At 47.8% G+C, this 27,562-nt stretch overlaps 1 protein-coding gene across 3 annotated transcripts in view; it reads left to right on the top strand.

The window, feature by feature from the left end:
* Positions 1–11,250: 11,250 nt before the first annotated feature.
* The window catches only part of SMIM19 (small integral membrane protein 19), a 33,944-nt gene continuing 17,632 nt past the window's right edge, over positions 11,251–27,562 (top strand). Inside the window, exons 1-2 of one of the 3 annotated variants that reach the window (XM_068131526.2) lie at positions 11,251–11,442; positions 12,020–12,152. In XM_068131526.2, the coding sequence (XP_067987627.1) occupies positions 12,043–12,152 (110 nt within the window). In that variant the 5' untranslated portion in view covers positions 11,251–11,442; positions 12,020–12,042. Of the gene's footprint in view, positions 11,443–11,600; positions 11,916–12,019; positions 12,153–27,562 lie in introns of those variants that run through there. The other 2 variants (XM_078786824.1, XM_068131525.2) reach the window with 2 other exon arrangements.

Genomic DNA, 27,562 nt, shown 5'->3' with positions numbered 1-27,562 from the left:
TAGCGACGGATTTGTAAATTGTGTAAATACGGGGTAGGGGCAAGGTTAGATTAGGTGATGGGGGGGGGGGGCGGGGGGTGGCGACGTACGCTAGGGATGAGCTTTCTCCGCTCGTTCTCCAGTGCACCTCACTCTGCATTGCCTTGTTTTGCTGTGTACCCTTGCGATCTTGTCCCGCTGCTTGCTTGTCCTCCTTCCCCCACTCACGGATTTGTTTCTTTTGGGCCCGGGGGGAGTGCGCAGGTGTCCGCAGTTGTGTGCCCGCACCCTCGCTGCTGCCTGCCTGGACCGGTACCCCACTTATGGACCGCACGTTGTTGTGGCCGAGCACCACTGTATGGACCACAGGTCTCTGGCCGATCACCACATTCATGGACCCCACATTTTGGGGCCTGGCACCTCTGCTGGGGACCCGCCATTGTGGCCAGGGAGATCTTGCTTGCGGACCACGGTAAAGGTGGCACCTAAGCCATGCAGGTAGACCATCCTTAGTTGGCCCCTGCTGGCCATAATTTTAAAAAGTGGACGCGTTTTGTGCCCTTTTATTACCAACTAGGCAGCAAGCAAGAAGTCATCAGGAACATCGGCCCAGCAGCCAAGAACATCGGCCCAGCAGAGAAGACGTCGCAAGTCGTCTGCTGATTATTATTGAAATGTGATGACTGTGCACCGGATGGTGCTTTTCGTGTTATGGTGCTTTGGGTGCTTTGTGCATATTGGTGCTTTGGTGCTTATTGGTGCTGGTGGTATCGGTGCAGTGCAGTGTATGCCTTTCCTCTTCTCAAAAGATCTTCTTTTTGTTTCCCAAAAGACAGGTCCTGGGTTCGCGTGTAAATACCAAATAGTGTCTTTGTAAATAATGCTCCCCACCGTCAATGTGTAGTTTGAGAATTAATTCCGTGATTCGGTTATCCTGTGGGCGTGATTCAGTTAGATAGAATGCAACGCAGCAGGCGGGACATCCTTAGTTGTTTTAAAATGTCGCACTCAGGGTGAAGTTAATAGTAGAGGGTTACCACACCTGAGTGTCACACTAAGTTAAAGTTCTGTCGGGCCGGGACGGCCCTGGAGGTAATGAGGGTGCAGTGTTGTGGTTTTTAGAACCCTCCACTTTGTAAATATTGTAATATCCCTTCTAAATAATCCCCTGTAAATATTCCCATTTTTGTGAAAGGTCAAAGGTCGCACCCTAGTTAGGCCACAAGCAACACGTAGCACACCATAGGATCTTCTTTAGTTATTTCATTAGTATGTGTTTCGGGTATGGATCTGCTCCCAATAGTTTGACTCTGCATTGCATTAATCAAATAACCTAGGCCCTTTCAATTACCCCCAATCTCTCTCTTTCCAAAGTGCCAGTAGCACCTACAGATGGGGTTTGTCCCTCCCAATGCCCCACGTGATTTTATTAGCAGCGTTTGCTGCATTCAAACGCCATTGAACACAAGGTCGGCTCGAGGAAAGAAGAGGTGGAGCCATGGGAAGAGGTGTGGCCTCGCCCACGAGCCGTCGAGGGTGGAGCCAGTGAGTCCTCGCTGACCAATCGGGGCTGAGGTAAGCTCACTGATAGGCGTGGCTCGATGAAGCGCGGATGGATTTTCGAAGCGCGTTATAAAAACGCAAGCGGGAGGACTGCTTGAGGAGACTGCGTGGAGACGTCTGATTGCAACATTGAGGAGACGAGATCTGATCTGCGCGAGGGTACCCTCTGATACGGACGTTGGGAGAGAGAGAGTTGGCAAGCATATTATGGACGCGGCATCCCAGTCCCTCGCATATCTATAAGGTCCGGTCGTGCGCCAACGACACCAGCTGCCTGCCATTCTTCACGGCGGACCCGGAGCCTGGAACCATCTGCTGGACCCTTCTCTTCCTTCCCACCACCACCACCACCTTTTCATGTAAGTGTGTTTGTTCTGTCCTGGGAGTGATATATAAGACTGTATAAGGCTGCCCTGTGTTACTGCTTCTTCCTCTTCAACTGTACATTCCCTTTCATTTCTTCCTTGGTTTTGGTTTTGTACATAATTAATAAACCTGTGTTCTTCCTTCTTATTCTTTGGGTTTCCTCTCATCCGGTCGCTTTAGTGATTTCTCCATTGATATACGTGGCACGATTTGGCCAACGCTCGGAATCGGGTTAGTCTTTTGTTAACGGCCCGAGTCGCAGCTTGCTTCGGTCGGCGTATCCATTAATGCTGCGGCTCGGGTGGAAATTATCTCCTCGCTCCCGGCCGGTCTTAGTACGCAGGTATTTGGGACTTCATTGACTAATGACCCTGGCTACTGCCGACCGGGAGTGACGTCATAATTTCTAGGATCGGAGACGGCCAGCTTAATAGACGAGGGGATTAACCCCCCCTCGGTAAGGGGAGCGCCATAAGCCGAGATCCGCAACAATATATTGTTGCGGTTTTGTAAATAAAGGCAACCACCCCTTCCCCCATAGTTAGTTACACCACAACATGTAGTCTCACATAGTTAGTTATTTCTTATTAAATGTGAAGTATAGTCTCCTTCCTGGTGTTAGTATATGTTGAGGCAGGCAGGATAATGGTAGGCCTCATTGCAGCCTAAAGTGCCTTGTCATGGGCCTAGGCCAGGCCTTGCAGGCCCGAAGGAGGAGCTAAAGGGCGTGGCCAATGAGCAGCGAGCAGCCAATGGGAGCTGAAGGGAGTGGCCGAGGGTGACCAATAAGGGGCTGTCACGACACGTGACCCCAGGCGGCCAATGGAGGCCCGTGGAACATTCAAGTGGGGTTTCGGGGGGGGGGGCTATAAAACCCGGCCCGGACTCCCCGCTCTCTCTTTTGCTGGGCTCCTGAGATATGCTGAGCTTCTTCTTGCCGGGTTCCTGCTAGCCTCTCCCTCTGTCGCGAGCTTTTTGCCAGAACGCTATACTCTCCCTCGCTCGCTTGGCTCCTGCAGGCTGAGATACGCTCCTCGGGTTCCTGCTATGTGCACGTCCTTGATCAACGCCCCGGCCGCGAACATCTCCGGCTGTGGTGTTCTGGGGTGGAGCGATCCTTGGGGGGTTTCCATCCAACGAGCCCATCCAAGCAAGCTGCACGAAGTGGCTGCGCTTTGTGCGCATTACCCTCTTCCTTCCCTTCCCCAAACGAATGGTAGCCCTTGTCTGGGAACCTAGGTAAGGTAACTAAGATTCTCTGCTTTGTCCCTTTTCTGTGAATACTGTGCATTGTGAATAAATCCTGTGTTTGGTTTCCAACCTGGCCGTCATCGTCCTTTCTACATTGGCCTAGCATTGCCCCGAATTAAAACCGCTCGATCAGGTTCGATAGTGTTAACGGCATGAGTTACGCGATGCACAACTGCTCGGGCATCCAGTATTAGCGTGCCCCGTGCGGGGTTCAATCCCCGTTCTCACAGCTGCGTGTGTCGAAGGTACTCGGGTCGTGACCATTAACCCTTCCGCGCGTAGCTGCGGGCTCGGCGGCTGGAATTGCTTGGCAATCCGTCCACCACAAATGTAGTGTGGTTGGCGGCCTCGTGAACTCGGAGTCCGAGGGGGAGCAGGGCTTAACCCCCCTTAGTACGTCGACGAACCCGAGATCCGCAACAAAATTGTTGTCAAGGAGTGGGATAGAACCCTGGAAAAAAAATTGGTGTCGGGAGCGAGATTTGGACCTGGAGTGCGCTTCACATATTCGAAATTACGAGCGAGTGGAAATTTAGTTCAAAAACAATTTTTTTGGAATTCGGGCAATGGCAGGCCAAGACGACCAGGTGTCAGTGGGAATAGAAAATGTGGACGAATTAATGACCCAGGACCAGCAGGAACAATTGGATGGGGGAGTTGATGAGGGTGCAGCAGGAGGGTGAGAAAATGGCGGTGCTTCGCACGCGGCGGCGGAGGCCGAGCCGAGCCCGTTCAAATTTCAAGTCAATCGGATGAAAATTGAGGATTTTAGAAATCTGCAAAAGTGGTTGACCTTTGGCCTATGTTGACCTTCTGGCCTAAGCTAATCTCAAAAATAGTTGGTGGTTGAATTCAGTTAACTGATATGTAAATCCCATTCAAATTTCAAGTGAATCGGATGAAAATTTAGGATTTTAGAAATTTGAAATGGTTGTTGACCTTTGACCGATAGTGATCTCAAAAATAGTTGGTGGTTGAATTCAGTGAGCGATATGCAAATCCTCTTCAAATTTCAAGTCAATCGGATGAAAATTGAGGATTTTAGAAGAAAAAAAAGTGGTTGACCTTTGGCCTACGTTGACCTTTTGGCCTACGCTGATATCAAACATAGTTGGTGGTTGAATTCAGTAAACCGATATGTAAATCCTATTCAAATTTCAAGTGAATCGGATGAAAATTGAGGATTTTAGAAATCTGAAAAAGTGGTTGACCGTTGGCCTATGTTGACCTTTTGGCCTAAGCTAATCTCAAAAATAGTTGGTGATTGAATTCAGTTAACTGATATGTAAATCCCATTCAAATTTCAAGTGAATCGGATGAAAATTTAGGATTTTAGAAATTTGAAATTGTTGTTGACCTTTGACCTGCGGTGATGTCAAAAATAGTGGGTGGTTGAATTGAGTAAGCCGATATGTAAATCCTATTCAAATTTCAAGTCAATCGGATGAAAATTGAGGATTTTAGAAATCTGAAAAAGTGGTTGACCTTTGGTCTATGTTGACCTTTTGGCCTAAGCTAATCTCAAAAATAGTTGGTGGTTGAATTCGCTGAGCGATATGCAAATCCTCTTCAAATTTCAAGTGAATCGGATGAAAATTGAGGATTTTAGAAATCTGAAAAAACTGGTTGTCCTTTGGCCTACGTTGACCTTTGACCCCAAAAAATATAATGGATTTTGTCGGACCACGAACTCTACCATTTGGTAAAGTTTCATCAAGATCGGTTTAAAATTGTCCTGTCCGCAAGTGAGCGGACAGACAAACAAACACACATACACACACACACACACACACACACACACACACACACACACACACACACACACACACACACACACACACACACACACACACAAACACACACAAACACACACACACACAAACACACACACACACACACACACACACACACACACAAACCAGAGCAATCAATAAACTTGCAAAAAATGTGGTTTTTTTTCCAAGTAACAAACAGACAAACAAACTGGTTGAATACCAGGGGCTATTAAAGTTGCCTCCGAATGTTTTTCCTCGACGCCATGTGTTGTTCCACCCAAAGTACATCAATTCAGCTCAATTCAGAGTGCCTTTCATTGTGTGAGCAGCAAGCACGACGAACCTTCCCAGGCCCGCCCACCAGAAAGTGACGTGTGTGGTGAAATTGTATCCCAGTTGCGACCCAGGCGCCATTACCGCTTCTATCCACTACGTGGCTATTACTAGTACCAACTGCAAAGCCGCAATGAGCCGGCGAGGCCAAAGCCTCTTGCCACTATTTTACCCATCACCATGGCATCAGTAGGTTAGGTAGTTGGTAGTAGGTAGGTGTAGTAGGTACCGTACCTGGTAAGACTTGGTAAAAGAGAAGAGCAGACAGTCCTCCCCAATACCTGCATACAATAAATGTCACAAGAAGCTTAAGGAAGTAACTATACGATGTGCTAGCTTAAGGCCTATTTTAAGAAATTTTAACTGGGCTTAACATACGTTTTCACAGTAGCCCAGCAGATATGTGAAAAAATTGTGCTTTTGGTGATACAAGCATGAAATTTTGAACACTGATAGAGCATACTACTAGGAAGATTTTTGGATATAGGGGCATTCAAACCTTTTCCTAGGGACAAAATGGCGGCCATTTTAAAAATGGCCGTTTACGGATAATAAGATACACAGTACCGATGTCTATAAAACTAGATTTACTTATTGCTCAAGCACACCTATGATGTTTTTTTCACGTAAACAGGTTGTAAGATCATAATTAAATGTCAACAAACTCACATAACATTTATTTGGTCCTTATTCTTTACAAAAATAATTACTTTTTGAGCTATTTTGAGCAAACTCCAGAAACACAATGGAAATGAAGTGAAAATGCCACATTAACGCTGTGGAAGTGACTTTCACTATAAAACAGTCTACAAAACAGTCTTCCACATGTTTGTGTATATGTAACAGGTGTGTTATTCCTCCTGTATACTATCGTGTGCACTCCCCTGCACAGTGACACAGAGCTGAGCACTGGAGTGCGGCCTTAACACACTTGCACTGTTTCCTGCAACCCTTCTTGCATCCACATCTAATCAATTGTCGGCATGCCTCAGTTGCCTCTGTGAGGGTTGTCCAATATATCCCCCAGCCGTTATTACTCTGTTTCCAACCCCATTCACTTGGCGATGGGAGCTCAGGTGCGCAAATCATCATCTGGCCCCAACAAAAGCCGGCTTGGTAGGCAGCTCTCTTGATGTGTTGTCTGAGGGCTTCTTGCGTTGGTGGGATAGCCTCTATTGATCTACCAGTCTGGGTGAAGAGATGCTTGCGGGCATCGTTAACATGTTCCTGGCTGCTTGTTCGATCGTAGAGCAGAACAACAAAATGCTCCAGTGGATCCATGTTGTCATTTGCGGTTGAAATGGTTGGTGTGGCAGCCAGTGCGCAGAAAGCTGAGGTGACCTCATCATAGGCTTTCCATGTTTCCCATGCTGTTTTCTTCCCCCTTCCGCCGAAGCAGGACACGGTGTCACACCCAGTGAAGGCGTGGAAGAATGGCAACCCTCGGCACTTGTTTGGTCCCAGTGCCACAGCCATCTCGTGAGCTGCCAAGTGCCTGAAATTCTTCCCTGTGCCAAAAGCAACCCAGAGTTCATCGATGTCAAGATATCCAGTTGCTGCCACTGCAAGGATCAAAACATCTGTGTCCACTGTGCGGATTGACACCTTGGTATAGCCCTGTCTGACTGCATCTTGGACATGGAGTAGTATCCTTGTATCTGCCTCCTCGTGACTACACGGGGAAAGACCAGTAACATCTCGTGGCTGTGTACAAAAAACTTCTTTGTGGTTTGTGGTGACGATTTGCTTGTCAGTCTCAATGTTTGCTATCCTCGTTGCTAGAAAGTCAAACAACTCCACCTTGTTCTCGTCTATGCGAAGGAAGGCCTGCCAGTTTCGAGGGATGGAACTAGATGGCTCAACTCGTCTCCTGGTGCCTTTACCCCTCGTCTTCCTGGTGTCGGCTTTCAAACTGTCTGGGAAATATTCATCCCAGATAATATCAACCCTGCTCTTATTTTGTATCTGAGATGTGATGTATGGCAAGAATACTAGTGATGCATACTCAGAGAAGGTCTTCGCATTACAAGGCGCCAGCATGTTCACGATGGCTGCTCCATCCAGGATCATGACTTCAACAGGGGGGCTTACATCATCATTTTCCCGTGAGGTGATCAGATCTTCTAAGCACCCAACCAGATCAGACTTGGTTCCAAGCCGGATTTTGCCCATTTGTGACAATGCAGGGGGACAAGCTTGGTTTTCATGTGCAAAGAATTCATCAAGATCTCCATTCTGTGTCTGGGATGCAATAAACAGCCTGGAGAACAGAACGCAGTCATTCTTCAGAGATACCACCTTCAACTCTGTTCTTGACTTCTCTCTGACTGGGGGTCGGCTGAAGAGAGGGAGATTGTTTCTTTTTATTGGGTCAGTGATAGGCTTTGTCTGATGTACAAGCCTCTCGTTCACATATGTGTCATACTGTTCTTTTCCCAGCTTCTCGATCTGGTAAAGGGTGTTGATGACTGCTGGGTCTGCCAGGTCTCTGCTGATCATAGAAGAGAGGCAGCAATGAAGTTAAGGCCACACTACACTCTGGTTCTTCTGGAATAGACTGCTTGCTGGCATGGTATCCAGCCCATGATACTGTCTCGTCTCCCTTAAGTGGTGTGTCAGATAGCACTGTCTTCTCCATCTGCTCCAGCCACCTGTCAAAATGCAAGATAATGAACACAATTAAGAACAAACAAGTCCACACAAGTTAACAAGTCTTGGTTATTTAGGTACACATATAACTGTCCACAGTTCAAACACAATAATCAGTTACCTGTACTCAATCTGCATTGCATCAGGGATGAGTTGGCAGTTGCTTTTGTTGGGACCCGCTAGCTTGGGTACAGGTGGGTCACATTTACCCAGAACAACAGGAGGTACGATGGTGTATGACTGTGGCAGGTGTGCATATGTTGTTGATGTGTCATCTGGGTTTACCCGTTGAACTCCACGGCTATCGCTATTTGGGTGCTGGAAAAGTGAAATGCCAGTGCCATGGAAGGAGTCGTGGGCACTTGTTGAACTGGGGTTATGATCAATGTTATCCACTGCCCCAGTTGTGAAGAGGTCACTTTTTAGCTCAGGGGGGCAAACTGTACCCTCATTTTGGAAGAAACGGCAGATTCTGTTCCCCAAGTCCGTGGAGATGCTAAGCACCCTGTCATAGGAGATCGAGAGACCCAGGTTGAACATAGTATCAACCAGGTCTCTTTTTCGAGTCTTTGTGTGGATAAGGGTGCCCAGGTACACAGGCAGGGGAGTCTCCCGATTGTGACTGTGCCTCGTGGACGTGGTAGTACTGCTACTCTCTCTGCGGCGTGAGTAACTGTTGAACATAAGGAGTTGTGAGATTGTGAGAGTAGGTGTTGATACCGACGAGTGGCTTGACTGCTCTTGGATGTTAGGACCATTCAAGATCATAGAAACTAGTGATACAAGCGAATTAGGTACCGAATGTTCTTGGCAGTGGGCTTCAAATGAACCACTAAATGTTGAGTTCATTTTCAACATGTCTCTACGAACTATATTTGCGGCTCTAGCAAGACAAACTCCATCACTGTCAGTGTCGTGATCACATGCCTTCTGAAGGGCTGAGCCAACATCCTGGTTGAAAGCAAGCAGAATATCTCGACCGGACATGTGCTCCTCTAGGTCTGGAAAATATGTCATGATTCGATCTTTGAGTTTGGTGGAGTGGACACGCCTGGTCAAGACTGTTCCAAGCTGTTCCAGCCTGGTGGTGTATAGTCTTGCTAGGTCTACCAGCTTGAACACTGGTGTCACAAGAGCATCTGTGCGGGCATCATCGATGTAGGACACTAGCTCTCCAAGTGCTATACCGTGATTGATATAATCTTGTTCATTCAGTGTTGTGCTTGTGGCCCTTGCTTTGTTATAAAGTGACCTCAGACACTTCACGTGGTACTGTGCATCTTGTGCTATAAGGTCACCTGCACTCAGTTTAGCAAGAAGTGCCTGATCTCCTAGTTTCAGGGCAGCTGTCCTGACATGTTTATCGAGGTCGAAGGTGGAAGCTTTTCGCAGAGAATTAGTACCCGCTGGTTTGTCACAAAAGAAACACTTTTCAGGCTGTGGCTGTGTGTGGTCTACATGTACTCTGTGACGGGTGTACTTTCTTGAGACACTTGCGGTTTCTTCACTAGACGTTTCTCTTTTTTGTGCCCGATGCAGTTCAGTTTTGTTGTATTTCAGTCTGCATGAATCATGCCACTTAGCCTTGTGGCTCTGGAAGGTTGACTGGATACCTTCACCATCGTCCAGGCGGGACAGTTCTAGAGATTTTGGCAGGCAGCCCATCTGGCTGAAGGTGAGGAGATAATCTGCAAGAGTTTGGTATCCGGACCCTGTGGTTCGCTTGGAATCAGCTGGACAGGCAAGGGCCTCATCGGTGACCTCCTGACATAACACACACTTCTCCCAATCTGTCAGATAAGGCATGTTTGTTCCAGATGTACTAGGGCTTTGGGGGTCTAATAGCTTGAAATTTTTGTTGGCCATTGTCAATTAAGCATTATCCACCACCACCATCCAATCAATATACAAATTGGGAACCAAATCTAGGTAGCTACTACAGTCAATGAGCGAAGGTGCAGTGCAGTCGAGTTATCATCTGAAAAAGAAATACATACATTATTATCATAAATATAGTAATTCGCTTTCGTAACTTTTCACTAGCCTTGCATTGTTCCTTATAGTCACCTAGTCTATGATAGGAAAGTTCATAAAGCTACATCAAAGTTGTTCATATAAAGGTATTGAACCAAAATTACACCCAGGAGAAATCAGATAGTCATGCAAAGTTAAATAATTATTTAACGGTTGCTGTTAACGGTTAACGGTTAACGGTTAACGGTTAAAATAATTAACGGTTGCCATTCATTATAATTAAACCGCTAGACCAGTCCTGTCTATTGCAATGGTAAACCATTTGTTCTGCCCCTTATAGGCCACCGTAGATTCCAATTTTGAACCCAGTATGAAGGTATTGCATAGCATGTACATGACAATTTATAATATGCTCATTACATTGTGTTTCAATAGCAGCACAAATGACAAGTCTGAAATAATAGGTAAATATGTCCTTCTTAGCCGCCATTTTGGGCCAAGGAGAAATCTGGAATGCCCCTACATCCAAATTTCACTGTAAGGGTATGCCCTAACTGTGTGCCAAGTTTCATGCTTGTATCATCAAAGGCACAATTCTACCACAATTCTTCACATATCTGCCGGACTACAGTATGTGTGTAGTCTTCTAACTTCAGTCGCTGTCAGGGCTGGTTCTCTCCGGGCACTGCGGCTTCCTCCACCAGAAGACGTTAGCTTGCAGTGATTAATTCGGTGAATTCCATCTCAACTTCGGATATTTCCGGCCGTGAAAAACTATCCGTATTTCTAAACTAAATATGTAAACCGCTTATACCGTATTTCTGGCCGTGAAAAACGATCCCATACGGCCTCGAGATTTCTAAAAAATAATTCTTCGTCAATTTTAGAATATTTGACGCCGTTTTCACCCTCCGAAACGCATAACAAGCTTTAAAAAAATATTTTTTCAAATGCTCGAATCTCATTGGTTGTGGTGTTTGGTGACGTTTTTCGTTGAAGATAACGAGGTTGGTCTTAACGTATTTTAACTACAAATTAGAGGTTCATTAGATGGTGAATCAAAGAAAGACGGGTGAAACAAAGTCCTATTGAACTTTTTCGCAATTGTTTTATGCAAACTTCCGCATCCCGTCGATGGCGGCCTCCAGTGCGTGATTTGGTTTTAGAAATATTTTTTCAAATGCTCGACTCTCATTGGGTCCGGTGTTTGGTGACGCGTTTCGTTGAAGATAACCAGGCCCGTGCGACCCGAGGTTGGTCTTAAAGTATTTTAATAATAAATTGGAGGTGCATAGGATTGTGAATCAAACAATGACGGGTGAAAGAAACTCCTATTGAACGTTTTCAATTTGTTATGCATACTTCCGCATCCGCAAGATGGCGGCCTCCAATGCGTTTCGGAATTCTCAAGCCAAGGCATAATCAGGTTTTCAACATAATTCGTACGCGTTCATTGACAACACCGGCTTCGCCGGCTATAAGAACTTCGATCCGAGACGTGAAGCGGTCCTGAGACATTTATCATGCTTTATTCACGCGTATGCTTAGAATGGTAAGGGAACTACTTTTCATGTCGCTTGCTCGCGTGCTTGATTATGAATATCTTTCTTGCTCTGTTCGATACAGATTAAATTCACCTTCTGAGACCCCGTTGTGGATCTGATTATTTTACAACAACGTCACATCCGTATCCGCTTGTTATATGTTTTCGAGGGTGGGGCGTAGCTGTCGCATGCATCACAGCGCCAGCATGTCGTGCCACCCAACATGGCACCCGGGGTCACAGCGGTGTGTTTTGTGAATGGCAACGAATCCCAATGATCATTCTATGTCTTTTCAGTTCGGTGGTGAAACGATATAAAGTTTGCCGGAAGTTTTCACTTCCTGCCTAATTGGTCGAGTTGTGGCATATATAGAGCCCCAGGGCTCTGAAAACGCCATTTAAACGATTAAAAAGAAAAAAACAAGAGCAATTTGATTCGATTTGTAAAGACAAACGGGTGTCTGGTGGGATGGTATTTGGAGGTTGGTGTTTGGGGTTTTTGTGTGGTGTTTATAAAACATGATTGATTGTGTTTGTAGCTCCGATAACTTACCGCTGTCCATACTTGTTTGGCTTGGGGATTTAGCGCTGTCGGGTCCGCGGTCCGAGATGGACGACACGGACATTGATTATTCTGTGCATGAAGCTTGGAACGAAGCGACGAACGTGTACATTTTGGCCATCCTGGTGAGCTTCGGCCTTCTGATGTACGCGCGAAGGTATGTATGTACACGCACGTACCATGGACATGGCGTGCAGTGGAGCGGGTTGGGAGTACATGTACGATGGAGGGGGTTGTGGGTAGCCTACATGTACAATGAAGGGTGTTGTGGGTAGCCTACATGTACAATGAAGGGGGTTGTGGGTAGCCTACATGTACGATGAAGGGTGTTGTGGGTACATGCACGATGAAGGGGGTTGTGGGTACACGTACGATGAACGGGGTTGTGGGTAGCCTACATGTACGATGAAGGGGGTTGTGGGTACATGTACGATGAAGGGTGTTGTGGGTACATGTACGATGAAGGGCGTTGTGGGTACATGTACGATGAACGGGGTTGTGGGTAGCCTACATGTACGATGAAGGGGGTTGTGGGTACATGTACGATGAAGGGGGTTGTGGGTACATGTACGATGAAGGGGGTTGTGGGTACATGTACGATGAAGGGGGTTGTGGGTACATGTACGACGAAGGGGGTTGTGGGTACATGGAGGGGGTTGTGGGTAGCCTACATGTACGATGAAGGGGGTTGTGGGTACATGTACGATGAAGGGGGTTGTGGGTACATGTACGATGAAGGGGGTTGTGGGTACATGTACGATGAAGGGGGTTGTGGGTACCTGTTCGATGAAGGGGGGTTGTGGGTACCTGTTCGATGAAGGGGGGTTGTGGGTACACGTACTATGGAGGGGGTTGGGGGTACACGTACGACGGAGGCGGTTGGGGGTACACGTACGACTGAGGGGGTTGGGGGTACACGTACGACGGAGGCGGTTGGGGGTACACGTACGACTGAGGGGGTTGGGGGGTACACGTACGACTGAGGGGGTTGGGGGGTACACGTACTATGGAGGGGGTTGGGGGGTACACGTACTATGGAGGGGTTGGGGGGTACACGTACTATGGAGGGGGTTGGGGGTACACGTTCTATGGAGGGGGTTGCGTGTACACGTACTATGGAGGGGGTTGGGGGTACACGTACTATGGAGGGGGTTGGGGGTACACGTACTATGGAGGGGGTTGGGGGTACACGTACTATGGAGGGGGTTGGGGGTACACGTACTATGGAGGGGGTTGGGGTACACGTACTATGGAGGGGGTTGGGGTACATGTACTATGGAGGGGGTTGGGGGTACACGCACGTCGGAGGGGGTTGGGGGTACATGCACGACGGAGGGGGTTGGGGGTACACACACGACGGAGGGGGTTGGGGGTACACACACGATGGAGGGGGTTGGGGGTACATGCTTGACGGAGGGGTTTGGGGGTACACGCACGACGGAGGGGGTTGGGGGTACACGCACGACGGAGGGGGTTGGAGGTACACGCACGACGGAGGGGGTTGGAGGTACACGCACGACGGAGGGGGTTGGGGGTACACGCATGACGGAGGGGGTTTGGGGTACACGTATGACGGAGGGGGTTGGAGGTACACGCACAACGGAGGGGGTTGGGGTACACGCACGATGGAGGGGGTTGGGGGTACATGCTTGACGGAGGGGGTTGGGGGTACATGCTTGACGGAGGGGGTTGGGGGTACACGTACGATGGAGGGGGTTGGGGTACACGTACGACTGAGGGGGTTGGGGGGTACACGTACTATGGAGGGGGTTGGGGGGTGCACGTTCTATGGAGGGGGTTGGGGGTAAACGTACGATGGACAGGGTTGGGGGTACACATACGATGGAGGGGGTTGGGGGTACACGTACGATGGACGGGGTTGGGGGTACACGTACGTTGGAGGGGGTTGGGGGTACACGTACGATGGAGGGGGTTGGGGGTACACGTACGATGGAGGGGGTTGGGGGTACACGTACGATGGAGGGGGTTGGGTGTACACGTACGATGGAGGTGGTTGGGGGTACACGTACAACGGAGGGGGTTGAGGGGGGTCCACGTCTGACTGAGTAGGTTGGGGGTACATGTACGACGGAGGGGGTTGTGGGTACATGTACGACGGAGGGGGTTGTGGGTACATGTATGACGGAGGGGGTTGTGGGTACATGTACGACGGAGGGGGTTGTGGGTACATGTACGACGGAGGGGGTTGTGGGTACATGTACGACGGAGGGGGTTGTGGGTACATGTACGACGGAGGGGGTTGTGGGTACATGTACGACGGAGGGGGTTGGGGTACACGTACGATGGAGGGGTTTGGGGTACACGTACTATGGAGAGGGTTGGGGGGGTACACGTACGACGGAGTGGGTTGGGGTACACGTACGACAGGGGGTTGGGGTACACGTACGACAGGGGGTTGGGGTACACGTACGACAGGGGGTTGGGGTACACGTACGACAGGGGGTTGGGGTACACGTACGACAGGGGGTTGGGGTACACGTACGACAGGGGGTTGGGGTACACGTACGACAGGGGGTTGGGGTACACGTACGACAGGGGGTTGGGGTACACGTACGACAGGGGGTTGGGGTACACGTACGACAGGGGGTTGGGGTACACGTACGACAGGGGGTTGGGGTACACGTACGACAGGGGGTTGGGGTACACGTACGACTGAGGGGGTTGCGGGGTACACGTACTATGGAAGGGGTTGGGGGGGTACACGTACAATCTTTTTTTTTTTTCTTTTTTTTTTTTTTTGTGTACTGAATCGAGGCTCGTGAAAGAGCTAACATTTGCTTCACAAACAAATCAACCAGACAAACAAAACGCACAGAAAGAGGGAGCGGAAGACAAGGTGGGGAGAGAAGGGGAAGCACACAAACACAACATTTGAGAGCAGGGAGATGTGTGGAAGGGAGAGGGCTTGGGGGGAGGAGGCGTGGGAAGGGGGGGGGGGGGGAAGGGGGTTGCGGGTACACGTACTATGGAGGGGGTTGCGGATATACGTACTATGGAGGGGGTTGCGGGTACACATACTATGGAGGGGTTGCGTGTACATGTACTATGGAGGGGGTTGCGGGTACACGTACTATGGAGGGGGTTGTTGGTACACGTACTATGGAGGGGGTTGGGGTGTACACATACTATGGAGGGGGTTGGGGTGTACACATACTATGGAGGGGGTTGGGGTGTACACGTACTATGGAGGGGGTTGGGGTACATGTACTATGGAGGGGGTTGGGGGTACACGTACGACGGAGGGGGTTGGGGGTACACGTACGACGGAGGGGGTTGGGGGGGTACATGTATGATGGAGGGGGTTGGGGGGGTACATGTATGACGGAGGGGGTTGGGGGTACACGCACGACTGAGGGGTTTGGGGGTACATGCACGACGGAGGGGTTTGGGGGTACGCGCACGACGGAGGGGTTTGGGGGTACGCGCACGACGGAGGGGGTTGGGGGTACGCGCACGATCGAGGGGGTTGGGGGTACATGCTCGACGGAGGGGGTTGGGGGTACACGCACGTCGGAGGGGGTTGGGGGTACGCGCATGATGGAGGGGGTTGGGGGTACACGCATGACGGAGAGGGTTGGGGGTACACGTACGACGGAGGTGGTTGGGGGTACATGTACGAAGGAGGGGGTTGGGGGTACACGTACGACGGAGGGGGTTGGGGTGTACACGTACGACGGTGGGGGTTGGGGGTACACGTATGATGGAGGGGGTTTGGGGGTACACGTACGACGGAGGGGGTTGGGGGTACACGTACGACGGAGGGCATTGGGGGTATACGTGCAGTCTTGGGCACAAATATTGGCACCCTTGCACTTTTTTCAAATACAGACTTGGCATTTAATATGGAATTTTTTTTTTCTCTTGACTTGGGTTTACTTTCTGAACTCAGTATATCAATATGGTGAGTTTCTTTTACGCTTCAGTGATGTCTTTGTTGAAAGAACCATATCACTGATTGTCTTTCGCAGCAAGAAGTCAATAACAGGATTATATCACAGGTGGCGTGACAAAATGTAAGGACAGGTACATTTGATGATTGGCTTCACAATCGGGTATATAAGGGTTGTTGCGTTCTGTATTAGTGGAAAACGACTGCTGCACGTCCACAAAAGTTATTGCCGCTTCCTCTGGAGATGGTCCGTCAACTTGACAATGCTGTTTGTCATGGAGTGGTGGCTTTACGAAATTCTGGCATGAAACAGCATGCTATTGCTCGGCAGTATGGCATCACTCAAGGTCAGGTGTCAAAGATCCTGAAACGAAATGCTCAGAGGGGTGTCCCTACTCCAATACCGAGGCCAGGACGTCCACGCAGAACCACAAGGAGAGATGATCGCCAGCTGCACCGGTTAATCTGCAATGGCCGAACCAAGTCAGCTAATCGGCTGAGGGCAGAGTGGCAGCAACTGACAAATGTGCCTGTATCCAGAAGGCCAGTCAACCAACGACTGGTTCAAGGAGGCTATCGTGCCAGGCGTCCTCTGAGAAAGCCATGCCTGACCAGACAACACAGCCAGCGCCGAATGCAGTGGGCCAGAGAGCACCGTCAATGGCAGCCAGGAAACTGGAATCACGTGACCTTCAGTGACGAGGCTAGATTTCTGGTCTATGGTCAAGATGGCCGCGTCAGAGTGCACATACAAGTGCATGAAGCCCACAACGAAGAACGTATAGTGCCAAGAGTCCAAGCTGGAGGTGGTGGGGTGACCGTTTGTGCTGCTTTTCATGCAGGGAGCAAAACTGACCTGGTTGTTCTGAATGGAAACCTGAACCAGTTCAAGTACAGGGTCATTCTGGAAGAAACATTGCTTCCATTTGCTCGTGCAGCCTTTCGAGGAAACTTTGTCTTCCAAGATGACAATGCACGGCCTCATCGTGCTCGCATGATCCAACACTTTCTTGCTGACCATGGTGTAGAGCAGCGTTTCTCAACCTTTGATGGCCCATGGCCCCCCTACTGAGTCGCTTAACATTCATGGCCCCCTGCCCTTCAATAAAAGATGCAGATTTCGTTTTATGAAATTTATTTACTCAGTCTTAAAAGATAAATCAAAGTAAACATTTTTCTAAGCAATACAATCAATGAGACACTTGCTGTTGGGCTTGTCTGACGAGGCCTCTTATGTCCGGCTCCGTCTTGGACACAGCAAGGCGAATATCGTTCCCAACGTCAAGACGGTTTCTGGACTTCGTTTTAATGGTCGCAAGGTCAGAAAATCCAGATTCGCAAAGATATGTTGTGGCGAATTGAATGAGCATTACGGATGCCTTCTTGCTGAGTAGTGGATACGCATCCTGAACAGACAACCAGAAGGTGGAGAGGTCTTCTTTGTTACTGAAGACCAGCTTCATTGCTTTTGAAACCTTCAACTCTGCCAGCTCCTCTGCTTCGTCTTCAGTAGGTTCAGTTTTGGCGTTGAACGGGTCTTTGTGCCACGGAACATCCAACGGTGCATCGTCGAAATACGATTTGAACTCAGCGGAGAGATTGTCGAGATGTCTAGTGATGCAATCTTTGATGCTGACGGGAAGCTCAATCCTCTGCATCTGCAGGAGCTCGTCCAAGAAAGGAAACGAGGCAGTGGACCCGGCCTTGATTCGTGCCTGCCAGACTTCCATTCTAGCAGACAGTCCGGCAAGCTTGTCTTGAACGTCACTGACTGTCACATCACGGCCTTGCAAGGACTGGTTCATTTCGTTGTCGGCCGAATATATCGGCCAGGTAGGCGAGCATCATGACGAACTCTTCATTGTCGAAGTGGACATGGAGGTTGTTTTCGTTGTCTCGCAGGAAGATTTCCACCTCAACCCGGAGTTCATACAGCCGAGAGAGGCATTTCCCCCTCGATAGCCAACGGACTTTGGTGTGGAACAGAAGTCCAACATGTTCCGCTCCCATTTCGTTGGCCAGGAGTTGGAAGAGCCGATGATTTTTGGCCTTCGCACGAATGAAGTTGATCACTTTGACCGCGACGTCCATGACTTCCAGCAAACGAGGCGGAAGAGTCTTTGACGCAAGAGCGTATCGGTGTAGTGAACAGTGGGAGGACGTCACATGGGGCCATTCGTTCTTCACAAGCGTGACGAACCCTCCTCTGACGCCGACCATCGCTGGGGCACCATCAGTACAAATGTGCTTGAAATTCTGCCAACCGAGTCCGTCAGCTTCAAAAAAAGAGTCCACAATAGCTTTGATATCTGCCGCTGTCGTTGTGGTTGGTAGGGTATTGCAGAACAAGAACTCTTCCTTCATCTTTCCCTTTCTCTCGTAGCGAGCGAAGGCGATCAACTGGCTCTCCAGGGCGGTGTCGGTAGACTCGTCTAATTGAAGGCTAGCCTGGAGCGTGCTTTGTTTGATTTCGGAGCAAACTTGACGGCACACATCAGCAGCCATGTCGTCAATCCGTCGTCGGATCGTGTCATTAGAGAGCGAAACTTGCTGGATCTTCTTTTTCGCCTCTGGTCCGATCATCAATTCCACCATTTTCTCTGTACATGGCTTGATAAGGTCCTCAGCAATAGTGTGCGGCTTCTTGCACTTCGCAATTCGGTATGCCACTTCGTAGCTGGATTGAAGAGCAGGTTTTTCTTCTGGCCGGAATCCAAATTTGGGAAGTGTCGCTTCACGGTCATATCGTGATCGTTTCGCAGACAGAGCGTCGATATTATCTTCCTTCCTTCCGGGATGCATCTTGTCACGATGGTTTGAAAGTTTGGAAGGACGTAGTGACGCATTTGACATCACGACCGAGCAGTGCAGACATTGCGCGCAGTCCACGCCATCTCGACTGACATTCGTGAATCCAAACTTGACATAGCTGTCATTCCATTTTCGAGCCTTCGACATCTGAGAAAAAAATTGCAAATACGAATTAATTACTTTTGTAACGGTAATACAGTAAGGTTGAAAATTAGGTTTAGAAAAGTGCTCTGGAGGGAAGGAGAAGAAAGGAAGTAGAGATGTAAAGAAGCAGAAAGAGATGGAGAGAAACTCATCTACCCTTTTTTAGAGAAGGTTAAACTCATCTACCCTTTTTACTTTGACACTATGATCGGAGACTCGTCACCTTAATTGTACATTACAAGCTTCTGCATTCTGAATCGCAGTTTTTCGGCGTCTGCTCGTGGCCCCCCGGTCGAAGGCCCATGGCCTTCAATCATCAATGTTCTGTCCCAAGCTTTTGGCAGTTTCTGCTATAACAAAAACGGCTTTGCGGTCTGACACTTTTGTGCGATCTAGAGCGGCTGCGAGTTCTTCAGTAACGACAGTTTTTCGCCCCGTCTTTCTTTTTCGTGTCTGAAATGTGATGCCTCCAGCAGCTCCCTCACTTGCATTGTCCCCAGTTTCCATCTTTTCACTATCTTCTGCTGAGCTGTTTTCAGATTCAGAACCAGATGAAATCAGTTCAGCTGTAGAAGCTGCTAACTGTTTCATTTGCTCCATTCGCTGTCGCCTGGCAAGCATTTCCTCCTCTCTTTTGGACGCCGTTTTCTCCTTCGCAGCAAGCTTTACATCTACTCCAGCCAGCGACCCCCTTCTTCCCTTTTCTCGCTGGGCTAACAAGAAATCCTTGTCTTCTTGTAATACTGACGTATTGGTCAGAGCATCAGCGTGAGCGACATCAAAAAGGTCTTCAAGCCTGGAAACAAAAGCCGACTCTCTCGCGAGTTGAGTTGGTGACGTTCGCGCTTTGTTCTTTTTCAGAAGACGCCATTTTTCAAATGTCTGCTCAAGCTTGGTTTGGCAGTTTTGATGAGCTCTCATCGGGATTCTAGCTTTCTTCCAAAAGTTAGCTATTTCCATGATGGTAACATCCGACGATTGTCTTACGGTCTCCTTCAGATCGAGATGGTGATGTAGGAAGAATCCAAGAGCCATACGCAATGATGGCAACTTGCTGCCACTTAATTCAGTCACAGAGTCGCCAAGGAGATACAACTTGGTTTGAGATCTTGTTGCTTTTTCCACAGATGACATTTTCAATCAGATATGAATCTGAAAGAAATAGAACATAGCATTAAGAAATTAAGAATCAAGAAAATTCAAACAGTTCTATTAATAACTGAGCAGTGAGCACAATGCCTCAAGCAATTACACAAACATACTGCTGCAACAGTGTTGCAGCTGTTGCTTAGTCAGCATAGTCAGTCCATTGAGTCCAAACAGTAAACAAGTCTGAACATGTCTGGAATATAAATTCATGGAAAATTTGCATCATCAATTTATCAGCAAAACAATGGGATTCGGATGATTGGTTGGATAATAGATATGAACCAGTTGAACCACAATGATTATGCTTCTATAATCTGTGATAATATTATACCATGTTTATACACCCATTGTGTCTGTGATTCTCTGCAAAGCCTGTGATAACTTCGTTTTTATTTTCAAATAATGTTCTGTGATACACCTATGTACAGTGTTTACTTTTAGATACTATGGTGATAAGCGTTCCCAGGTCAGCGCTACATCTCATTTTAGCATTTATTGTCTAGCAGACTCAAGCTCAACGAACATTTTACTCTTTTATTATAACAGATATTGTGTATGTACAATGTACATATTTCTACTGTAATTATTTATTTAATGGAGCACAGAGTTTTATAACTTAAAGGTTTTATCTGTGTTCCCAGTAATTAATTTTACCACAATGATTGCATGTTGTGTGTATGATGATAGGAGAGAGTGTCAATTTACTTAGTAGTTAAAATTGGGTTCTTAATTTATCAACAGAATTAATCTATTATCAGTAGTATGCGAAATAAAAGGGCGGCCGCAGATTTGGGGTATCAGAAACTTTACCATCATTGAGCTACCCCTAAATATTGTTCAATTGTGCTCATATTTTGCCTGAATTTTTATTTCATATATAGGAACAAATTGCGAGGGTAAGAAGATCATATTTCAAAAGTTCAAAAATAAGCTCCACCCTGACGTACACGTTGAGGCATGCTGTTCACGAGATTTGCCAAGGATTGGACAGGAATTGCTTGCCATGCAGTGAAAATAGCCTGCTGCAGAGGTGGGCTGCTGGTCCAAGTTGTCGATTTGACACGTTAATTCTGCCCACAAGTTCTCTATCGGATTCATATCCGGGGACATGGCAGGCCACTCCATATGCTCGACACCACGGACAGCAAGAAAATGTTGGATCATGCGAGCACGATGAGGCCGTGCATTGTCATCTTGGAAGACAAAGTTTCCTCGAAAGGCTGCACGAGCAAATTGAAGCAATGTTTCTTCCAGAATGGCCCTGTACCTGAACTGGTTCAGGTTTCCATTCAGAACAACCAGGTCCGTTTTGCCCCCTGTATGAAAAACAGCCCAAACGGTCACCCCACCACCTCCAGCTTGGACTCTTGGCACAATACAATCTTCGTTGTAGGCTTCATGCACTTGTCTGCACACTCGGTTGCGGCCATCTTGACGATAGACCAGAAATCTAGACTCGTCACTGAAGGTCACGTGATTCCAGTGTCCTGGCTGCCATTGATGGTGCTCTCTGGCCCACTGCAATCGACGCTGGCGGTGTTGTCTGGTCAGGCGTGGCTTTCTCAGGGGATGCCTGGCACGATAGCCTGCTTGAACCAGTCGTTGGTTGACTAGCCTTCTGGATACAGGCACATTTGTCAGTTGCTGCCACTCAGCCCGAAGCGGCTTAGCTGACTTGGTACGGCCAATGCAGACTAACCGGTGCAGCTGGCAATCATCTCTCCTTGTGGTTCTGCGGGGACGTCCTGGCCTCGGTATTGGAGTAGGGACACCCCTCTGAGCATTTCGTTTCAGGATCTTTGACACCTGACCTTGAGTGATGCCATACTGCCGAGCAATAGCACGCTGTTTCATGGTAGAATTTCGTAAAGCCACCACTCCATGACAAACAGCATTGTCGAGTTGACGGACCATCTCCAGAGGAAGCGGCAATAACTTTTGTGGACGTGCAGCAGTCGTTTTCCACTAATACAGAACGCAACAATCCTTATATACATGATTGTGAAGCCAATCGTCAAATGTACCTGTCCTTACATTTTGTCACGCCACCTGTGATATTATCCTGTTATTGACTTCTTGCTGCGAAGGACAATCAGTGACATGGTTCTTTTAACAAAGAAATCACCGAAGCGTAAAATAAACTCACCAGATTGATATACTGAGTTCAGAAAGTAAACCCGTCAAGAAAAAAAAATATGCCATATTAAATGCCAAGTCTGTATGTAGAATTGTAGAACATTATGTTCATTCATTGTTAGGGTTAGGCTTATAAAAATATGAACAAATAATAGTTTTATTTAAATTTAAAAAATCAGATTGGAATACAAAAATCTGATTTTTAATTAAAAAAAAAACACAAACACTTTGGACCCTGGGGGTGACCTTTTAAAGTTATTCAATCCAAATGATTTTTCAGTCACAAAGTTTTTACTACTAATATAATAGATTCCCGGGGTGAGTATGAAAAATCCAAACTTTACATTTTAGTGACACCCTACTGCGTGCGCAGGTTAAGTATTCTATGAATACCATCTAGTTCCTATGAGTATTCCTAAGCACAGCAAACACACAATTGCTATTACCCATAATGCAGATTGATCAAAGATTTTTAATTGAAGTATTTCTACAGTCACATCTAAATTGGAGTGCTTCAACCACGAGCAATAGATTGAAGATTATAATAACTGGTATCTGTCTTCATCCGTGAGGATTTAAACAATTAGTGGGAAGAGACCTTTATTGGAGGTTTGCCATTGCCTTTAAAAGGACAACAACAAATGACCCTCATCAATCCTCAGAATTAAATTAAGTGAAAAACAAATTTGATGCAAGATGCCGGTGATAGCTCGCCTGCACTCAAGAGAAAGACATCTCATGAACAGTTGGAAGTCCATTCAGACTTCCATATTCGCCAGTTTTTGTCCTTTTCATAGGGGAGAGGCTGGCGGATTTGGCTTGAAGGGTTTGCTGATTCTACCCCGTCAGGAAGGATGAAATTGAGGTGGATGAAATTGAGATGGATGAGATCAAGAGGGAAGAGACCGTATGTACCCGGGAGGCCACTTCGGCACTGGCGGAGAGAGAAACGGAGCACGAATGAGGAGACATGGGTCATGGATCTTTGCTTGGGTGGGGATGGATGCTTTGGGACTGGGGAGGGCTCCGTTTGGTCTTGGGGATTCGCGGGTGGAGATGAGGCCCGGTGGCATTGACACATGCATGCATGCATGCACGTACATGGGTCCTGATTTGCATGTACACATGCACGATTATGGTTTGTACACATGATTTGCATGACATGTTGTCTGTATACAGTGCCTACAGAAAGTCTACACCCCCTTTCAAAATTTTCACCTTTTGTTGCCTTATTTCCTGGAATTAAAATGCATTACATTGAACTTTTTCCACCTTCATTTACACATCATAACCCACAACTTCCAAGTGAAAAACAAATTCTGCAATTTTCAGAAAATTAATTAAAAATACAAAACCAGAATATCTTGGTTGGATAAGTGTTCACCCCTTACTTGTTCACCCCTTGAGTTTATACTTGGTGGAAGCACCTTTGACAGCAATTACAGCTGTGAGTCTGTTGGGATAGGTCTCTACCAACTTTACCCACCTTGATTGGGCAATATTGTAATCAGCTCCTTTCATAGTCCATCTCCAGGCGCTGCATGATGTCTCCGCCGGGCACTGATGGGGGCCTGGCGCTGACGTGCGCTGAAAGGGAGTAACTCGGTTTTAATGCCGGTTTCTTTCTTGTTTTCTTCTTTTCTGGTTTGCTTGTTTGTCCGGGCGATATCTCAACCATCCTTTGAGCTCGGGGAAGCTGACATTTTTGGCACAATCGTGAGCAAGTAATTTGGCAAAAACAGTATTTTTTGTTTCTTGCTTAATCAATTAATTAATTACTGATTAATTAAGTACTTATTTATTTCCTTTCTCATCTGGGCATTATCTCAAGCACGTTTTCAGCCAGAAATAGTCTACTTGCCAGCAATGTGAACCCGGAAATGTTGAGTACCCCAAAGTTTTAAGTTAGAAATGTACAGTATGGGGCCCCAGCACTTAGAAACTGCCGGATGCTAACTTGCATATGTTGGGCAATTAGCAAAATTAGCATTAATAGCATTAACCCTATCAAACATAGGCCTGGGACACTGAAATTTCTGTTTCGCTCTCTTGCTCCACTTTTATTCACAGGTATTAGAGGTAACAAAGGCAAGTACCATACCAAACTAGAATAATATGACTATGGGTAAATAATATCCTCAAAATTAAAACACAAGTATACCCAAAATTATCAGAGCTGAAAAATATGTGCACTAGTTACACAACATAAAACTTCCATCAAGAAAGAGCATCTTGCACTTCCACTACTCTGCACTGTTATAAAGCATATCCTCATCATAAAACTCATCCTCATCGTCTTCATTTTCTTCTCCTGACTCTACATTCTTGTCATATTGCTCTTCTTGCTGTGAGTGTGTGAGTGTGTTGCAACATGTACTATCAGAGCCTTTGCAGAAGCAGTAGCTGGTACAGGCCAGGCCTGCAGCTGCACTTTGCTGTTAAACAGGGCTTTAACCCAGCTTTGCAGCTACAGCTGATCATTTCCAACACGGCAGGAGGAGCAACGGGGCTTGCATCCAGGATGGGCATGATGACTTCCTCTCCCTTCTCGCCTTCCTTCTTATTCCATCCAAACTCTGTTATGTCCACAGCTGGTGGGCCAGGGCAGTCTGCTGCTTTCCAAAGCAGCACCTGTAGATGGGCACGCCGTCCATGGAGGAGAGCGTTGCGCTCTGTAGGAGGCAGTGTCTTCAGTGCTGGGGGGGGGTTTTGCGCTTTCGGTAGATGTCATATCTGGCGACGTTCAGAGATGCCGACTCCCTCTCGTTGTACAGAGCCAGGAATAAACCACTCACTGCCTCTGTAATCTGTAAATCAGTAGCTCCCTCCTCTCCGATGAAGTGAAGCAGGTCACCAGGTACTACTCTCATGGCCTTGAGTGCGGACACCTTCCCTTTCCCCGCAGGATAGGAGGTGGTGTCACATCCGGAGAGAGCATGCATAGCCAGGATGGAGCGACACTGCTCACCGAGATTCTCTACTGTCGAATTGATGTTGAGAATAGTGCCATCCCATCTCCATCTGCAGGTTACATGTGATACCCACCTTCCAGCACCAATAGACCATGAGTACGAAAACATCAGTGTCGTCGCTGAGAATGCGGACAGTTTCAGCTCCGCGACTGGCTGCATCCAACATGTATGAGATGAGGGAGACGTCAGCCTCGTCATGAGTGACAATACTGTCTGCTTTGCTGACCACTTGATGTGATCTCCTATGCTGTGTGTGCACAGGAGCTCACCCAGTCTCCGTTTGTTTGTCTTGTTCTTCATCACTTTGTCGCGGCTAGGTAGAGGGGTTGTCAGTGAGAGTCGGTACTCTGTTGAGCTCTCCCCAGCTCTTCTCTGCCTCTCGTGGTCTTTGGCAGAGACTTGCTCATACCGGTCAAAGATGACAAATGTTTCGGTGATGTAGCGATTAAGCCGGCGCCCCATGATGGCTGCGAGGTCAGCCACAGTGCCTGACGATGGCCACACCACGTGGTAGATGAGCTGCGATGCATCAACGAGTACAACATGTGGTGGGTGGTGATTGGGGGCAAGGATTCCAAGACGCTGGACGATCACAGACTTGTTACCCTTCCTGAGGCATCCATACTCATCGATGATGGATGCAGGGACCGGGCCGAGCTCGTAGTCAAAGAGGGCAGAGAGCTCCATTCTTCTCTTGCTCCCCACCACCAGCAGCCGAGCAAACAACACCTCAAGGTCACATATGATCTTCGCATTGACCTTCACTCTTTTTTTGGTGAATGTCATTGTCACCACCTTATTTGAGATGGGCGCATGAAATCTCTCAGGAAGTGATGAAGAGAACGGTGTGCTCATGTCCTGTCCGATCTTCAATGCATCTTGCACATTCACCTTTTCATCTGCCACCTGGCCATTTATGATATGGTGGAGGGTCGCGGTCTCTATGGTGAGTGGATGGGAGTTTTCCTGTGGCACTCTCAGGATTTTAGCCCGGTCTTCCACGTCAAATTCCCGCCGTCTTTTACCCTCTTCTTTGTGTCTGTTGGGCTTCATTGTCTTATCCGGTTCTTCAGCATCGTCGTAAATCTCATCCAATGACTTGGAGAGATAGGAGTAGATGCCGAAAGATTGGATCCACACGGCGACCTGCTCAGGGTTGGTGGAGATGCCCTTCATGCCTCCTACTCCCTTCCCTTGCTTGATGCATGTCTGCTCCCCAAACATGTCTCCACTCACTGCAGCTGCACCATCAGAGTGGCGGCACACATGGCTTCCAGCGTAAAGGTCATCCTTGGCAGTAGCAGGAAGGTACTGCATGTCGCGCAGATGCCATGTGATCCATCTTGCGTAGTGGTGGTGACCGGCAGCAAAGGAATAGGGCAGCATCTCTTCAAGGCAGTGTTGTCGCAGCATCAAATCACCCTCTCTTTCTGCTCACCAGAACCTGTGAGCTATTAGGGTAGGGGTGATGAAACAATCCACCCATAGCCGGCCTGTGGGGTGCTCTCTGGCTTTCTCCAGGAATGCCGTTATCTGCTCGTGAGTCTTCTCTCCCTCCTCTAAGAAGTCATGAAGAAGAGCAGACACAACCATACGGAAGGCTTGCATAGCCTTGGGCCAGGCCTTCCCGTTGAAGATGGATTTCAGGCCTCCAAATGATGCACCGACTAGCTCCTCCACACCTGTTGAATTCATCAGTTGTCCGATTGAGCCGATGAATGACATGAAGAGTGTGCATCATCCCAGGTCTGAGAACCTTCAGTGTCCCAGGCCTATGTTTGATAGGGTTAATGCTATCTATCTATAATTCCAGTAATCTCTGTACGTCTGTACGTCTGTACGTTTGTTTGTCTGTGACCGCTGTTTCTCGACAACCACGGGTCCGATATACTTTTAACTTGCCAGGTATATTGCTGGGGACCCGAGGATGTGCCTTTTCAAGGTTTCATATTAATCGGACAATTACTTACCGAGCTATGTCCAAAAAACGATTCAACCAATCAGAGAGCAGCGAACGATCGCGTGTGCCGAACGTGGAGGACACACTCTGCCTCGGATGGCACATTTGAGAGCGTATTCATTTATTTCACGTTTGCAAACTATGTTGGCGTTAAACTATGTTTTAAAACTAATAAAACCGAATTTGCGATTCATTCGCTTTCCTGCGCGTTTGTGCACGCGATGGCGATTTCTTTACCAAACTCCGGAAGCCGTTCGCTTTGGACCAAACCATTGCATGTAAATAGAGGGGGGGGATTGTCACCGTACTCGCAAGCCGTTCGCTTTGGACCAAACCATTTCATGTAAATAGAGGGGGGGGATATAATTTTAGATATAGATATAGTACGGGCAATGCCCTAGTTAATGCTAATTTTGCTAATTGCCCAACATATGCAAGTTAGCATCTGGCAGTTTCTAAGTGCTGGGGACCCATACTGTACATTT

Source organism: Myxine glutinosa, chromosome 11 (assembly GCF_964187855.1).
Source record: "Myxine glutinosa chromosome 11, kmMyxGlut1.1, whole genome shotgun sequence".
Taxonomy (NCBI): Eukaryota; Metazoa; Chordata; class Myxini; order Myxiniformes; family Myxinidae; genus Myxine; species Myxine glutinosa.
The sequence above is the reverse complement of the archived record's forward strand: the minus strand, read 5'-3'. Positions and strand labels throughout refer to the sequence as shown.